This window comes from Maylandia zebra, linkage group LG7, assembly GCF_041146795.1.
Source record: "Maylandia zebra isolate NMK-2024a linkage group LG7, Mzebra_GT3a, whole genome shotgun sequence".
NCBI lineage: Eukaryota > Metazoa > Chordata > Actinopteri > Cichliformes > Cichlidae > Maylandia > Maylandia zebra.
Window position 1 is genome coordinate 50634234 of NC_135173.1, and position 18538 is coordinate 50652771.

Below are 18538 nucleotides of genomic sequence, written 5' to 3' on the forward strand. Positions count from 1 at the left end.
CAAGCTGATAAATGCACCAGCTTCACGGAAACTCAGAGGCAGTGGTTGCTGTTTTGTTTTGTTCCCAGGCTTGTGAAACCACTGAATTAACTTACTGTAATCACAAACTAGAAAAATATCAGCATAATCTGCTCTGATGCCTCTTAGTGAATTTCAGTGAGTGAGAATTCATCACTGTCAAGTACCGAGGCCAGGTTCCATAAGTTAAAAGGGATTTGACACAATATTGGGGACAATAGGGGGATTTACATGCAGAGCTTCAAAACACCAGTCTGTATACATTGACTTCTGAAGTGTCTGAGACAATTTATTGCCAAGGTTTTATTTTAACTTGACACAGATAGAGGACCCAATTTCAAAGTAAGTGCAAAGGAGGGTCAGATTTTTTAATGCTTTCCAGCTGGAACCAAAGACTAAACTTACTGGAAAACCACCACCCTAACACACACACACACACACACACACACACACACACACACACACACACACACACACAGCCAACAGTTCCAGGTGCCCCACATTCAAGATTGTCATGACAGGCATATCCAGTCTTTCAGGGTTTTACTGCAAATTGCCTCGAGGGCTCAGGCCAGTACCAATAAGGAGGTATTAAGGACAGTACAGATAGAAATAGCAGGAAGAAGAAATCTAAAATTCAGAACTCCTTACTAAGGCTTAGCAAGGACTTGCTAAGACTCTGTCCCCAGATGAGGCCTCTCTGCTCCAGGTAATGTAGAGTGATTAAAGGCTAGTCAGTCAAAGGAGACAACAGGTACACAACAGGACATTCCAACAGCTGTAACGGTTTATCATAACAATGTAACAAAAGTGGAAAATATTACATGTTTTAGAAGGAAAGCTATAACTAACTAGCTAACAAATGATTGAGTATGATTCTGAGCATCCTCAGAAATGCTTTGAATTGAAAATAAAGAGGCAATCTTATCTTCTGTCACATATTCTTTGATGGGCCTATCAGATTATTGAGGGCGTCATAATAGTTAGCCATAATGGATAGGCATATCATGTATTAATGATTCTTGTACTGGTTTCGTTGTTCTTGTTCTCCTTTATTTATTTATTTTTTCACAACATATTTGTCTCTGTTACTGAGTTGTTGTGCTTGGTGATCTAGTGCTGATGTTGTAAGATCCCCACCAACAGACTGTTATACGTATAAAAGTATAACAATTCCTACAGATAAGACTAAAAATATAAGGCATGGCAAAAATATTTGTCTTATTGCATTCAGAAATAGACTAAATATGCACCTACAGAGACATGCCCACGCAAAAAATGAAATGGTTTATATGCAATGGCATCATCTGCTGAAATGATAATACTGGTTTCAATCTAAGTGGAAAATCAGTGTCAAGTAATCAAGCCTTATCACTGCAGGCAATGGCTGGTGATAATAATCATGTCTTTTAGCACTAACAGGCACAGGCAGGCAGAGATAACCCTTGGCCACAATCTGGCTACTAAGGGTTGTAATGAGGAATAAATGTCACAAGATGGCGCAAAGTAAACCACAAAAATAGCTCATCAAGACAAGAGCACCTATAGGAAGGAAGTACTCAGCAGTGAATTGCTTCCTGACTGCTTAGTTGACTCATTTTGATGTTATGGGATATACAGAAATCATGGTTAATTTTGGAATTATTTTAAACAGGAAACAGGTCGGGTCCGTCATAATTTCCCATGGTTTAAGAACTCTTTAAAAACAGCCTTTCAGTTATATTAAAATACACAGATTCACACACATACCATACATAACCCCATGGAAGTGGTGTATTTCAGAGAAATTTATCTTAAAGTAATAAAAAAAAAAACTTCGTTCTTATACAACTATTAAATGTATCTCAGTGGACAATATTTAATTTTATAAGAGCATTTTTTTAAGAAACGTCGGCGATCTGGATACATACTCTGCTTCCATGACTTGGTACTGTGTTACTATAGGAACGGCTAAATGACAGTCCCCTCGCGGAGAGCCAATAGACAGCCACAGTAAGGTGTCTGGTTACTTCCAGTCAGCCCACGCGCAAAGGGAGGGGCTGTTCCACTCCTCAGCAGTAATGGTAACTTGGCTTCTCTGGTGGTGAGAGCAGTACTGTTTAGTGGCCAACAAGCGCAGCTTCTGAGGAGTTTCAGAAGAACAGTTTTACTTTCTTTCTTTTTTTTTCATTCGCTGTGGCCAGCTTCAGTGGAAGTGGATTTTTATAGGTGACTGCTCCGCGGAAAGGTAAACCTGTTGCCTCTCCGCCTGCCTGCCTGCCTGCCTCGCCGACAGTTACGATCCAAGATGTTGCTTTGTGGATGGGATGGCGTCTGGTGCCGTTTGTATTCCCACTCATAACCTCGTCCGAGCACCAACATTTCCCTCACAGCTGATTTTGTAGCTCGTCTCGGCCGGTAAGCTTTTTTATGAACCGCTCAGAAAGTGATGTAAACAAACTTTATAGTGTCCTAGCTAACTTTAGCCAAACCGGGATAACCGAGGGATTGAGTAACTCGTGAGGAGCCTCAAATACCGGAGGTTTTATGTCTTTTCCACCTTTTTTTAAAAACTAATAACAAAACTAACATCGTCAGAACTAATAGCAGGCTGCACTGTTGATATTTAACTAATACGTCTCGACCTTAAAAGTTATGCGTCATGTCTTGTTAACTTAGTCCAGAACCCATGACAAATGGGGCATCTCTAAGCTAATCACATCGTATTGTAATCTTGCGAGGGTGGAAACACCACCTCAAGAATAGCACAAGACTGGCAGACTGACTCATTTCAAGTGATTCTACCTGGAAATTTTTGGATAATTATGAGAAATCCGAATAACATTTTAGCATATACGCTCCTTCCAAACCCTAACAAAAGGTGAAGCGGTATAGTGTTATCGGGAAAGGCAGCTTGGCCCCCCTCCCCCTTAACTTCACCGCTTTTCTGTGGTAATTAACCTAAGGTCAGAGGTCAATTTGCAGACAATATAACGATCAGGTTAGGCTGTGTGCCTGACCAGGTTTAAAGTGGCTGTAATGGGGCACCGTCAAGAAAAAGAGGAAAAAATAGGAATATAGACAGTGGGTTGGGTTTGTGTGTGTGTGTGCTGGGAAGAGGTGGGGGGGAGCTGGAGTGAGGTTTTTTGCAAAACCAAGCTCTGCATGTCACTGTACTCACAGCAACCCTGTGATTAACAGAAATGGAACGGATGAGGTAGAGACCAAAATGAGAAGTGAGGGCTGTTGGTCCAGAGCTGGGCTGATATTCAACAAAATAGTCTAAGCTCTCTTTTCTGGTTCCTACCCAAGCTTTGTTCAAAACAAAAACAACCAAAAAACAAGACAAACACCAACGCTAAGAGATGATTAACGGGACGTACTTGGAAGGTACTGGTCCCATTGCTGTAATTATAAGCATCCCTGTTTAGACATTCATAAGTAATGTGGAAAAGCATGTCTACTGATTGTACGTCAGTCAAAAATAATGAAAACTCACCACTGGGTTTTCCCATTTTATTTAGTTGAGTCACTCCTGCTCTGCTCAGTTTCTTTCATAAGCAAGCATGAGCGGGACACAGCTGTGAATACAACAGCAGATTAATTTTCGCAGTAAGGAGCACCACATCAGCTACTTTAACAGGTAGTGAAGGTTGAGGTTTTCAAACCATAATTCTGGCTTAAAGTTGCATTTTATCACCTCAGTAGTGTGCAGCCTAGTTAGCTATGTATGAATTCTCATTGCTTGTGTCATAAGGCGTGTTCGCGAAAGATATCTTGATCAAGCCTTTCTTCAAATTCAAGACACACACACACACGGGTGTGTTTTTTAAATTTGAATCATGTGCTTGCAGGCTGCACTGTACAGTAAGATTCGGGGAATAGAGGTTCACTCAGAGTTTGGTACTGAATTTTCCTGGCACGCAAAACCTTCAGGACGATTTTCACCTCAGTCCTGGCGCAGGGTAACCCCTCTCCCTTCCCCACCACCTCTTACCAGCTTCTGTTCCAGATGTGCTTGGCAGCTGAGACCACAGGTCTGATGTTTGGAGGATATGAACACATTCCTTCTCATATCTTTATTAGTTTGTGCTTTTGGACGCAAGAGTGGAATCTGGTGCTTTTATGCCACATTGCCCCCAAAGTGTGGCTAGGCTTGTTTTCAGATGATTTTGAGCAGGGTTAGATTTTTGTTTATTGCTGAGGGATGAACTTGGAAGACAGCAGGAGAAACTGGAATTATGTGTGCTTCTGTTATTTAGCTGCAGGTGATTGTTTTCAAATCCATTTTGTGGACTGGTAGCCGTGACAGAGGAAGGTGGGAGGAAAGGGAAAGTGCAGAGTAAAGAACATTATCACGTTTCCAGGATTATTTTCTTTAAAATCCTTGTGACTGTAGCCTAGGCTTTTAAACACGAAAAGCAGCAGACTAATCTTTGTTTAGTTTCCCCCTTTTTTTCTAGCTATGGTATGGGAATTCAGAGGAATTTCTGGGAACAAACATTTCTACACTTTGGAAAACAGAGAATGGGGCGCTGAAGTGGTGAAGGCTGTCTGCTCTCGCTGATTTGGCCCGCTGCCTTCTAAGCACCCTCAATAATGAGCAGGACCATAGTCCAATGAGAGAGAGGAGCTGGCCTGCACAGTAGCCTGAGTGAGGATAAAAAACATTCCACTGTAGGTCTCTGTTAAAATAACAAGGGCCACAAAACAATCGGGCTTCACAGCACCCACTCTCCCCATTCTCATGGGTAATGAGCAAGATGGGTAGTATCCCACTTCGCCTCCAACTTCACGCCTCCTGATGGCTAGAATGGTTAACCTGCATTCCTGCATAAGAATTTTGGCCTGCTTACTCATTAACCCTCTTCTCCAGGCTAAGATTCACTGAAAGGAAACTGTTTCACGTATTATTTTCAGAAATAAAATACAGCGCTAGAACAGGCTGGTGACCCAGTTTATAGCATATGAGTTCATAGTGCCAGACATAACAACACTGGTACATGGCTTTTCTTTTGTGATATCTTCTTAGGGGATGGTAATGGGTTCTGTAACACTTCTATCCCCAGAGAGTTTCATAGAACCACAAGCATGTTGGATTTTTCATATTATCCACTTAAATGGGATTTGCTCACAATTTGGTGCGATTTTAGACCGATGGTCTTTGACATTTCTCCAGCTGACCTAAGAGATTAAGTAAAACCCTTTTTACTCTCTCTCATCCTCACACATAGTCACCCAACAACACTCCCTCAGTTGTCATGAAAGTTTTAGTCCAAGGTCTCTCAGTTTCCTGGTGGGAAAATGGATTTTCAGATGCTTTCTGCTACTGATGATATTATGTAATATGATATATCAGCCAGTGACCCTGGTAAATGCCATGTTTTTGCCAGTCACCAGTACTGATATTTGGATATTTCCTATCATGTTCTTGTGATTTTTTTTTTTTTTTCTTTCTTTTTTCTCAGTTGTGAAATTTGCAATTTACAAAAGAACTGAGTGTCATTAGACCAAATGAGGCCAAAGGTGTGGTCCAAGGGAAAGAGGAAAACACAGGTGCTTGGTGCTGGCAACACTTCAGAGCAGTAATATCATGTAATGCAGTCAAATTTCAAATGAAACATTAGGTGTGGACATGGTTGCTGTTAAGCTCCTTTTTGTGTCTTTGCCACATCTGATTGGCTGCCAACTTACAAGGCAGGGACACTATCTCGGCTGGCGGTTCTGATACAGATACGTTTTGGTTGTATGCTAATACCTGGAACTGGTTGAAAGTCTACATTTGTTTTATATTGGCATTGTTTGGTTAAAAAAATAAATACTTAACAGGGCCAAGATATATAAGATAAACTTTTTGTTCACCTGTTTACGTTGTTTACCTGATTTATTTGCTTCCATTTCATTTTAGTTCATTGTGATTGGCTTAACTGTGCCTGAATTTATGATTGCCTTAAAGACCTCTCCTCTCACACAATCAGTGGTATGCTGAGTTGTCCTTTGAGCAACGAGTGCAAAATAAATTCAGAACAATATGGAACTGAACAGATCGCTACCAGTGCTCAGTGCTTCCACAGATACCCGAGCTACTTCTTTGAGTCCGTGTCAGACCGATATCTGATCCAAATATGAAAGATTTTAAGCTCTTTGGAAAAATGTTTTAAGTACAGTTTTTCAACAGAAGATGAAAATTAATTTAATGTGACATTACACAGTCTAGTACATGTTTTAAGTGGCTGCTGTTTGGTTGATCTTTTATTGCAGTTATGCTTGTTTTCCTGTTTGGATTTCATTTCTTGACTTTTTTGGTGGGACTTTTGTGTTGAGTTCTGATTAATGAAATCTTGTCTCAAAGCTGTGATCAAGCACATCTACATACATTCACTCACTTCCACTTCATTAGGTACACTGATTGGTACTGAGCTGGACACCCTTTGTCTTGAGATCCATGTTGTTTATGCCAAATTCTAACCCGAATTTCTCAGTGTTGCAATAGAGTTCAAGACTCATCAGACCAAGCCTTACTATCTGCTCAAAGCAATCTGTGCATTCGCCTCTGACATCAACAAGGCATTTTCTTCCAGAGAACTGCTGCTCACTGGATTATTTTCTGTTTCTCACACCATTCTCTGTGGGTTGTGGAGATGGTTGTGTGGGAGAATCTGTGCAGTTTCTGAAATGATAAGATTTTATCAGGTTGTCTTTACCACACTGGCTGAACTGGCTGAGTGTATAGTTGTCCTGTTTTTAGTGTGGACTTTTTTCAGTTTTGTGAGAAAGGACATGGGCTACTTTACACAAGGTTTTACATTTGCTGCATATTTAAATGCTAGTTGTACATTGATGCCAGAACAACGTAACAGGCATAGTGTGCATTAAGGCTGATGCTTGATATTGGCAGGTTATTCCTTCTTGCTGTTGTGCCCTCTGTGTGAAAGCCCCCCCCCCTTTTTTTTTTTTGTTATCTGAATTTTACATCTTTAAATCCTCACTACAAATGCACATTATTATTATTATTATTATATAAATGCAACACAGTAATGCATATTTTTAACCAAGTACACCTGCCACACCTTCTGAATCTGTTGCTTTGCCCTCGATATTTGCATATCAGGAAATATGCTGTAAAGCAACAATGCTTTACAGCTTTACAGTGACATTTTTATATCCTGGAGAAATTGCACTACAAACCAACACAACAGAGCCATTTATATATGACACACATGCGCACGATGTTGCAAATATGGTTGTTTATGTTTGAACTAAGTGAAATGAGTTCACAGTTTCTGCTCAGGGTAAATTAGTCTGTAAAACTGGAGCTTCCTGTTTTGCTTACATTGGTATCATTCCATCACTCGATTGGGAAGATTAGCTAGAGTTGTCAGTGCAGCACAGTAGCTGGAGAGAAAAATCAAACAAAGAAAAACTACAGATAAAAGAAGATATTCCTTGTGCCATTTTCTCATTCATTGGTTTGTAGGGTAGATTTAATGTAAATCATGTACGCAGGTTTAAGCAGAGGTAAATACAGTGGTTAAATACATTGTCTTGTATTGTTGTAATATTTCGTGTTTGTAAATATTTGCTTTCTTTCTGTGTCCGGTCAGCAAGGAGAACAAATCTGTGCATTTCTTACATGAATAAATGTAGGACTATAATTCTTAAATAAATTAAAGCATTATTTCACTTTGAAGCAATATGTTTGATTAATGACTCAGTAATTGGGTGGGGAAGCTAAAAGTCTAAGGTAAATATAGCTTTGACTAAAACAGAAAGTGTAATTTTCAGATGCTCTGTTTCATGGGCTGATTTGACCGTATATTATTCCTATTGTATATCATAAGTGGGAAATATGTTCCCCCTTTTTCCACATTTATTGTTAAGCTCTATTAGTATTTATTTATTTAGTCTGTGTGCTATATAGATGTGAAATTCTGGGTTAATACCAATGTTTTATAATACCAACATGGTGAATAGTCAGTGTCAGTGCAAATAATTGTTCTCTTTGTTTATTTAGCATTTCTTAGATTTTCTTTGGCATTTAAATTGTTAAAAAAAAAAATAAGTGCACTGTTTTATTTATTTATTTTTTTAAATTTAGAAAATTGACATGATAACGTCAGCCAGTGACATCACTAACTGTAATCTTTTTGCTGACACGCAGACATCCGCCAACACTGGGCAGATATGGATGCCGCTACAGTTTGATAGCATGTCTGCACATCCTATTATGTTCATGTTATATCTCTTGAAAGCTTTGAGGAAATATATTTAAATGTGACGCAAAACTCACTTGGACACAAGGCTGAACTGATTAGAATTTTGGTGGTCAGTGTTTAAGGTCATCTAACAAGATGGCTAACACATGTTTTTAAGTGCCAAATGGAAAAGAATATACAGCCCTTGGCAGATTTGGGTTTATTTATTTATTTTTTAAAATTCCATAAAAGGCAATTGCAGCCATAGCTAGTAAATTAACATGTTGTGTTGTTGCTGGCTTGTGTAAAAGAAAGCTGTACATGCAAAGTTATTCACAGATGGATCCTTTAAAACAGTATCATAGAATTTGGTGGAATGTCGAAGTTATCCACATATCCAATAATATTTTAGCTTTCTCTGAACATGACGTTTTTGGTTTTTTCCCCAATGTCCTTTTTTATATATTTATTAGCATACTACAAGAGAAAGGAACATTTTGTATTATGGATTGGATTTTTCAATACAAAAAATTTAAATTATGCCTAAATTTAAAAAGCGTGAATTAAAAATTAAAACTCACTTTCATTTGCCTCTTGTAAGGCATCTTAGAAGTGCCAAAAAGTGCAATTACTTCATTCAAGAAGAATCCTGCTAACAACCAGTAATGCTAACTATGCACCTTGTACCAGCCTGTATGTTGTTGTATAGTGTGTGAGATACTGTGGTGTGAAGTCTCAACAGGTGAGTAAAAGTCTAATTATTCTGTATGTTTACATAATCTATCGATTGTTTCAGTCCGTTCTCAGCTTATGATCTTGACAATATGTAGGTTAGTCTTTTGAAATAATTTTCTAAAATCTAGCAAATGATAACAAATTTTAATCTTCAGGTAAAAGAGCTCCGATTAACGTTTTAAGAATTATTATAGCTGGGTAAACAGTCAAAAACCCAAACGTATTTAAGTTACAACAGTTACATCTTAAATTTATTAAAAATGTATTAAAAGGTCCTTGAAGTCTTTAAATTGTTGGAACATGAAGTCGTCCTCTGGGAATGTGAAAAATGACTTTTCTGGAAGCTGCTGACTTGCAAGAAATGCAAGTTGTCTTTTGTCTTGCATTGGCAGAAATATGGAGTAACAAAAACTTATGGCGGATGCTCTTGTAAAACAGATGACTGATTCCTTTTATGATGCAGGAAAAATAAAATGCAACATTAAATACATTTAATTGTCCCACCTAAGTTAATACTGGTTCACAACAAGCCCCTGTTGTACAGCTTAGAACAAAGGTTAGAATCACATTACAGTACATAAAACCAAAACAGTCCAAAAACAGTAAACAGCTGCACAGTGGAGACAGTAAAAAACATAAATAATAATAAGTGGTTAAAATGTGATCTTCCAGCAAATATTTTTTTATTTTCCTATTTAAAATAGTCTTTGTAGGTGATTTTTATATGACAGGGAATCTAGTGAAGTTTTAGTGCATGAATAAAAATGATTTCTGACTTTTAGTAGTATTTGTAATCAAATACAAACAGATTTTTTTTTTTTTTTTTTTTTTTTTTTTTTTTTTTACACACACAGAGAAGCCAGGCCAGTGCACTTAGTAGTTGGTGTTTTGAGTAGTGTATACACAAAGTACTTTTCATGGTTTAGTTGTGTTAGCAAGTATTAGCTGGCTCATTATAAAAAGCCAGAGGAACTGCTAAAATGCACATTCCCCCTCTGCATACCGTGCAGAAAAACATCTTAAGGCACACACTTGTTGACACAAAGGAAAAGGAATAAAGGAATAAAACATACACACAGGGACCATAGACCGTCCAGTTGACTGTGAAAGACTTCCTAAAGTAGATTGGTGGCAAACTAAGATGCTCATTTGCAACATTTAGGATTTTTGTTTTGTTAGAAGTATAGAAAGTGTCCTTGTTTTGTAACCTTTGGTTCTTGCATAACATCAGCTCTCAGAGTAGCATGAGTGAAATGTCTCACTATGGGACTTGCCTTTAAGGTAGATTATTTAGTTACTCATGTATTTAGTCACTGAGTTTTGATAACGTTGAATTTGAGAGCACCAAATCCATTTTAGATGAATTAGATTGAACTATATGTGTCATCTTGTGGATTTGTGCAGGCTCCTTCTTTATTATCCTGTCTTACCTGTTGTGTTGACTTCCTGTGTGGGTTTAACCTAAAAATACTTAGCATTTTTTGTGAAATGACTTCTGTGCCTCTGAAAGCATTTTGAGAGTATTTTGTCAGGTGCTCTTGTAGGTGTTTGTGGTTTAATAAAGCAAGTATTGAAATCCCAGCCAATTAAAAGTTTACATTAAAAAAAATGCATTTTTTTGTGTGTATGGCCCTAGAATTAATTGAAAGTGATTTCCATGCAGGAGGGGAGTTGATTTTAAGTGCTGTCACCAGACAGAAACATATCTGTATAATTTTAAGTCTGATTTAGTCAAATACTTGGCCTAAAACAAAACTCAGCGCAATCATGCATTTGTCATGAAGTAGTCATGCTCCAGGAATGTGTTAAATGGAGATATTAAAATATTCTTGTTGCATTGCAAAGCTTGACAATTGAATTAATGTCTGCACTCATGAGCCTGATTGGGTTTTTTTTTTTTTTCTAATCAAGAAATCTCTGTTTGCTGAGTATTCACTCACCCATTCTGAATTCTGCTGTTTAATCACTTCCATAGTCACAGGTGTATAAAATCAAGCACTTGAAGACGTAAAATCATAGTGCACAAAGGTCACCAACTTTCTGCAGTGTCAATAACTACAGACCTCCAAACTTCATGTGGCATTGAGATTAGCTCAAGGACAGTCCGTAGAGAGCTTCATGGGGTGGGTTTCCATGGCTGTGCAGCTAAATCCAAGCCTTACATCACCTAGCGAAATGCAAATTATTGCATGGTGTTGTGTAAAACAGGCCACCACTGGACCCTATGGCAGTGGAGACGTGTTCTCTGGAGCGACAATTTACACCTCTCCACTAGACTAGATGAGTATGGGTTTGGCGGTTGCCAGGAAAACGGTACTTGTCTGATTGCATTGTGCCAAGTAAAGTTTGGGCGGGAATTGTGGTGTAGTATTGTGTTTTACAGGAGCTGGGCTTGACCCTTTACTTCCAGTGAAAGGAACTCTTAATATTCAGCATACCAAAACATTTTGGAGTATTTTATGGGAACATGTTCGGAATGGCCCTGTCCTGTTCCAACATAACTGCGCACCAGGACACAACACAACGCCCATATAGACATGGATGAGCGAGTTTGGTGTGGAAAAACTTGACTGGCCTCCACAGAGTCCTGACCTCTACACCTTTGGGATGAATTAGAGCGGAGACTGCAAGCTAGGCATTCTCGTCCAACATCAGTGGATGGGTAATCAGTAAATTTGATGGAATGGACTGAATTAAAGGTCTGCTATATTTTATACTTCACCATCTGAAAGACTACTAGGAGTAACTCTTGAAGCTCTTTTCTGACCTGAGCAAATCATGTCGTATTTCAGGCCTACTTATAGTGTGCATTAGAAGTTAGTGAGGATGATCTCTGTTTATGCAACTACCCTTGGAAAAACGCAGAAACTATTGTAATTGGTGTTAAAAACATGTTTATTGATATTTACTGAGGTGTCAAAACAATTAAATTAAAGGGTACGGGCAGGCTTCAATGTTGTCTTTATGGGGGAAGTTTGCAGAAAACAATATTTAAAGTTTTTGCAGTCGTTTCAAAAAATAAATAAAACTTGGATGGAAGCATTAAAATTTCAAGACAGCAATCTTAATTCTGGCATAAATACGTATTTCTTTAGATTTCAGAAGGTCTTTTTGTGTAAATTAAATTTTTAATGTTCGTCTTGCTGTATTTCTGCAGGGAACATGCATGTGTCTCTGGCAGAAGCCTTGGAGGTTCGAGGAGGTCCTCTCCAGGAAGAGGAGGTCTGGGCAGTGCTGAGTCAGAGTGCAGAGAGCCTCCAAGAACTTTTTCACAAAGGTAGGTGAACATGGAATCAAAGGTAGAGGACTTATTCTGTCATCATCATGCATTACTATGCAATCATATCAGTTTGTAACTTAAGAAAAATTTAAACAACATATGAGTCAGAGGAAGTGAGTCAGCAGACATTGCAGTCCCTGGGTGTTAAGACAAAATTTCATTGCACCTGATTACATAGGGCAGGACTGTGTCAAATAAACTGTCAACCACTGACTTTGTGCATTTCTACAGTCTGCATGAACCAGCTTGAGTTCAACTTCTAGTTTTTCTGATTGGTTTCATTTCCAGACAGTACTGGTAATGCTGTAATAACCCTCTCTTATCAGCGTAGCCTGCAAATATTTAACATTAATTACAAGCAATCTATGCTCAAATACTCTTATACAGAAATTTATTGTCTTATGAGATAAAGCTCTGAAGATATTAAGGACAGGAATGAAAGACTGATATTTGGAATATTTTCGATAAAAGTAGTCTTGACATGGCATTGATGTACCAGTTATTTATGATATTCTCTTCTAATCAGAGACATTTTAGGAGAGACACAGAGTGAATCCTGGTTTAAAGTCTTTTCTTTCAGAAGTCCTGATGGAAGCATCTCTTCCCGTGGGAAGAACATTTGGGGCATGTCAACATACCTTTTAACCAGTTCTATCAAAGCTGACTTGTGACTCTATACATGTAGTTTCTGTCTCATGACCACTGAAATTGTGGTTAATTTATATAATAGTTCAAAAGGTGAACTAGCTAGGTGGCAAGACTTGTAGGAGAATAATGATATGAATGCACCATAATTTTTGTTTTGCTATTGTGTAGTTGTGTTGCTATGCTGAGTATATTTTTAGTTGGATAGTTTTAGACTGCATAGAGAAGCTACAATTTAACTAGCAAATGTTGAAGCCAGCTGTTATATAGTTAAAAGCTATGTAAGACAGTTTATGACAGAGTGGATTAATATTAGTAACCATTTAACTTTAATATTTGTGTTGGATGTTCTCTTAGATGAAGTTGGCCATTTATGACTAGAAACACTTTAAACAAAGAGAAAACAATAGGTTTTGGTTTGGTTTTTTTGGTGAAGTGTGTTGGATATGTGTTTTTTGCACCAGATTTGTCATTGTCTTTGTGGTTAAAAGTAGGGTGAAGATTTTCCACCACTCTGAGTGTGCTAATGTGGTCAAACACCACTAGCACAGGTTTTTTTTTCTCTTGTGTAAACAGTAGTGGTTTGTATATTTGTATAAGAATGATTTGTTTGAATACGTGCTGGGTGAGTGTTTCTAATTTGTTGTAGGAATTTCTCTTCACGGTCCCATTTATATATTAGAGGAGTGCCTCAGAGATTTGGTCTGATATAACATGATAGCATAACACAGTTGCTGTCGATTTCTCTGCTGCACATCTCTGATGTGAGTCTCTCGTTCCACCACCATGGATTGAGTTCTGGTGACTCAATCAACGGTGATAGATTGAGTCACCAGATCAGCCGTTCAGTAATACTAAAAATAGGCTGTGAGAACCAAATGATGCTCAGCTAATATGTAGGGGAGCATTTTTGTCTGACCTGTACTTCTCACTGGATATTTTCTCTTTCTTGAACCTTTCTCTGTGAAGCATAGAGATGGCTGTGTGGGGAAAATCCCAGTAGATCAGCAGTTTCTGACATCCTCAGACCATCCTGTGTGGCACCAACAACCATGTAACATTCAGAGTCACTCACCTTTCTTACATATTCTGATGATCTCCTATGGGTCTTGACCATATCTGCATGCGTAAATGCACCGAGTTACTGCCACGTGATTGGCTGATTACTACCCAAAATGTAACCAGTAATCTGCCATTTCCTTTTTTTATATAGGGCTAGGTGGTAACAAAATATAAATTATTATTTATTTTATTTTAGTCAAAGTACTACCTCCGACTGCAAAGTTGTGAGCTCAGCTGAGTAAGCAGTGTTTGTAGTACAGCTAAAGTCATGTTGCAAAGTACCCAATGGCCAAGTTTTTCGGATAAGTAATTGCAGATTTACACAGACATATAATGCATATCAGAGAAAGTAGTTTATACTCCAGTTAATTTTCATTAATTTTCTTTTACTACTATGTAAAACACTTCACTTTGAGATTTTATTTGAGTAAGAGTGACTTGAGGACCTGGGGCCTCTTTGGGGGAAAAAGTTAAGTGGTCAGTGTTCTTATTAAGAACACAAATTCAGTTTTCTATTAAAGAAGAAATAAATGAATGAGAGCACATGCTATCAATTTCAGTTCCTAGAAACAAAATTGGATTCAGAAAAAAGCAGGATGGACACTCAGATGGCCAAGAAAATTCCAGTCGCTGTATCTTCAAAAGCAGTTCTTCTTCATCTCTGGACTCATTGTAGGAATGGTTAAGGGGAAAAAAGCTTGCACATGTGTGTTCAAAATATCACCTACCATGAGTCTCATTTTGTAATGCTTGCTTGTCAAAAAAACATGCCAGCACTGATAAAAAGGCATTGTTTAGCTTAGAGGCATACGATTCTGATGAATTGGATAATTTGGTACCAGCTCTCAACTGGATAAGTTGCTTAGTTCTCATTCCTAGCTGAATGGGCTATAAATATAGCTGTTTAAAATTATTTCCTGTTCCTTAAGTTTAGTTAGCAGTTCAAAAGGCTAAAAACGTACATTTGAAGATGGTAGGTTATGTGATGTTGCATTGCATGGTGTTCTGTTGGCTTGACAAGCACTATCCTTCTAGCATGATTTCTGCATATATCTGCAATGTATTAAAATTTGTCATGAAATGCATGTGCTCAGGCTGAGTCAGTCTGGTCAGCAAAAGCTTCGCATGGGATAGACTTACTACTAAACCAGTTACTTTTGAGTAAGATCTTGGTCACATGAGTTTTTAAACAGGAAACTTGTATTTACTTAGTAAAAACCAGCTTTGCCTCAAATCAAATTCCTGTGTTCGTCTCCCTGCTCCTCTCAGAGTTAACTATCAGTCAAAGAAAAGAATTTTGCAGCGCTGCTTAAACATTCCTTTGTGTATTTTTAAAACCTTCTCCCACCATCGCACTGGCTGTGGTTTTTTAGGAAAAGAGAATTACGCTGTGTGGCCATTCCTTTCTGCAACCATGCCCCAACTGTTATTTTCTTGCCGACTAAGAAAGCAACATGTGTTTTTGTTTACTTCAATAATCTTGAATTTCCATAAACGCCAAAGCCATAGCGAGAAACATCCACTGTGGTTGGATATGTGTACAGTCACTGGATCCAGGCTGTAAATGCTTAGACAAAATTTGATGCTAGTATGAAGCTTAAAAACACAGATCTTGACTTTAACGCTGTCCTTGTGTGAATATGTGGGAATGGCTAAGAATTTATGTGAAGAAACTATGATTTATTTTTATTTTTTTCTGCTGTTCAACCGTGATGGCAAACTAATCATTGAAATGTTATTTCCATTTCCAGACCCTTCAGCCATGGGCTTCATTATATCTCCCTGGTCCCTCCTGCTCATGCCATCTGGCAACATCTCATTCACAGACGAGTATGTCACCCAGCAGGACTTAAGGGCCTTCACAGCACCAGAGGTCCTGAAGGGGAACTCCTTGACTTCTGTTTCTGACATAGAAAAGGTATAAACCATGATAATACACCACGTGGCGTCAGCATCTGCCAAATTGTTTAGTCTACGTGTGTCTGTGCTCTAATCTTTTGTTGTTGCCCATATTTTTAAGTGAAATCTTGTGTTTAAACTAAACATTCATTTCGAACCATCACTTGGTGTCATCTAACCAGTCAGTGACTGTTGAGTACCCCTTGTTCTAAACATAGCCATGTTTACATTCGCTCTTTCTTACCAAGTCATGTCGGTTGTATCCTAACTAATGACATAGGTGCATTTTCTCCCTTAAATGGAGATTTTTTTTTTTTTTTTGTCAGACATGCTTAACTTTTCTGCCTTTTGGTGGTTTGTTGGCACAAAACCATTAGTTTAATAGCCTGACACTGGCTAGAGAAATATGTGTCAACACCTGTGTGCTCATCGGGGGGTTTCCTGCACAAAGGAATTTTTAAATTATCTTTCCCAAAGATGTTTTAGCAGAATCCAAAAGAAAATCACCATGATTGTAAGAAAAATGTTTATAACTTGCTTTGTTTATCGGTTTCACGTACTCAAGCATGATGAATAATTGTTCATTAAATGGTTAGAAATGCTGTGAAAAGGTCACATTACTGTGAAAGGTTTACATATACTTTGCGTCTTTACTGGCAGACAGATCTTCCTTACGTGCATAGCTGTGTGTCGTGCTTTCTTTTTCTGTTTCTTTAAGATCCTGCTTACGTCATTTTGCTGATGCTAGTCATTGTTTTCCTTAGCATCCAAAGTTTCAAAAGACACGCAAATGACATGCTCAATGGAAAACGAACAAATAAGGCGGAGCTATTTTTGTTCTGTCTGTATTGTCGATCACGGTTTTTTGTCTTTGTTTTTTTTAGATGTCTTGCGTTTTTAAAGTTTTGTACATTTTCTGTATTTAGTACATTTAGTCTGTTTTGCAACGTTTCGTGTTAAATGTTGGGTATAGATGATACTATTAGTCAGTGTGTATGGTTAGAGCATTTCTTCACTGAAAAAGCAGAGACAGCATGTAGATGATTCAGATTTGAAGTTGTGAGCGATCACAGCACACCCACACCCCCTCATTTTAACTCTGCCTCTCTGGTGAAGAGCAAAAACCTTGCATGACTGGATTCCCGTCTCTGGCACAGACCCACAGACCTCAACATGGTTTTTTGCTGAGTCAGTTTTCCAACCCTGGGCCTGTCTCCCCAGCTCAGTTATTTCAGTGTAGAGAATATGATCTGTTTCCTTCATAATCATACTGGGGATAAACATACGTCATGTGCAAGTTTTCCTCTTGCTTTTTTGACATATAGAGGTCATATTGTCACTTTTAATCGACAACGTCTAAGGTTACACGTTTTCTGAAAGTGTTAGTGTTTCTTTAAATTTGTACTCTGTGATGTGTTCCTAAAAGACCTTGAAGGCAACGTTGCATTCTTTGGCAGGCGCTGAATTATTCTTTCCTCTACCAAGCCCAACATTCAGGGGAAGTAATTTCTCTTCCACGCAACGAGCGGAGAGGAGTAAGGAGGGGAAAATGGAAAAATGTTTCTGGATTTAGGTTGAGAGCCCCTGTCCTTTTTTTCCCTCCCCCGCCTCCCCTAAAAACTCTTAGCAGTTGTTGAGCCTTAGTCCATTTATCTTTCACTTGCTTTCAGGTTTTGTGCCTCATCTTTATACATATATTGTTATTATTATTTACTGTTGCATGCATTTTGTCTTGAGTGAATGAAATATAATGTGGTGTTATTTTTCACAGATGCACATGTACTCTCTGGGGATGACCTTATTCTGGGGGGCGGACTATGAGATCCCCCATAGTCAGGTAAATCTTTAACACAGATGCTTCCTTCCAAATGTGCAGAGCAAGGGTGTCAAACATATGGCCTGGGGGTCCAGAATGGCCCACCAAAGGCTCCAATCCGGCCACCTGGACAGCTTTGGATGTGGAATTCTGTGTACACTTTAACAAAGTCTTATAAACTAAAAGTATATATATATTTATATTCAGTGAAGTGAATATACATTAAAAAAAATCTTAGAGTTTAGATAGCAGCACATTTTAAAGTGTAGAAGTGATACATTGTTGCCTGTGTGAGACTGGACTAAAGATATGACATCAGGTGTTTAAATGGCACACTTGGCAAATACAGCAAGTGTTGAACGGGTTTTACTGGAAGAGACACACCTGTGTTTGTCAAGGTTTAATAGTATCTATCATGTTGAGCATTGTGGAATTACTTAAAATTCAGCTGTCAAACCTGCACAGGCATGCTGCCGAAATGGTGGAGAACAGTGGAGTAGGAGAAAGTAGCGCATGTCCCTCTATTGTTGTACCAAATACTTCCACAGATACCTGTACCAATGAGGTTTCAGGCATATCTGGCTTTTTCCAAACTATGATCTTCACATCTAGATAAGAAATGGAAGAAAAGGTAAAGGCACTCTGGAATTTACAGAGATGGTTTGAAGACATGCTCATATCTCGACCAGAGTCAGTCAGGTATAAAAGATAATCTGCACAGCGTGCTCACTATTGTGAGAAAATACCACCCACAGTTTAGAGGCATCTCACACTCAAGTTTGCCATCTGCTCGGCTTCACTGAAAGGCTGAGGCTCCATCCACTCTCATCCATCCACATCTCATCAGCCTTTCCTGTCACCCTTAAAAGTGCTGCTGCGCGCACTTAAAACACATAACGCTATGTCATT

General features: G+C 38.5%; 1 protein-coding gene across 4 annotated transcripts in view; it reads left to right on the top strand.

The window, feature by feature from the left end:
• Window positions 1-2038: 2038 nt before the first annotated feature.
• The window catches only part of ptpn13 (protein tyrosine phosphatase non-receptor type 13), a 49650-nt gene continuing 33150 nt past the window's right edge, over window positions 2039-18538 (top strand). For 2 of the 4 annotated variants that reach the window (XM_004549686.2, XM_004549687.2), the window contains exons 1-4: window positions 2039-2415; window positions 12085-12204; window positions 15666-15832; window positions 17585-17650. In XM_004549686.2, coding sequence (XP_004549743.1) covers window positions 12090-12204; window positions 15666-15832; window positions 17585-17650 — 348 coding nt within the window. In that variant the 5' untranslated portion in view covers window positions 2039-2415; window positions 12085-12089. The remainder of the gene's footprint in view (window positions 2416-12084; window positions 12205-15665; window positions 15833-17584; window positions 17651-18538) is intronic. The other 2 variants (XM_004549688.2, XM_076886601.1) reach the window with 1 other exon arrangement.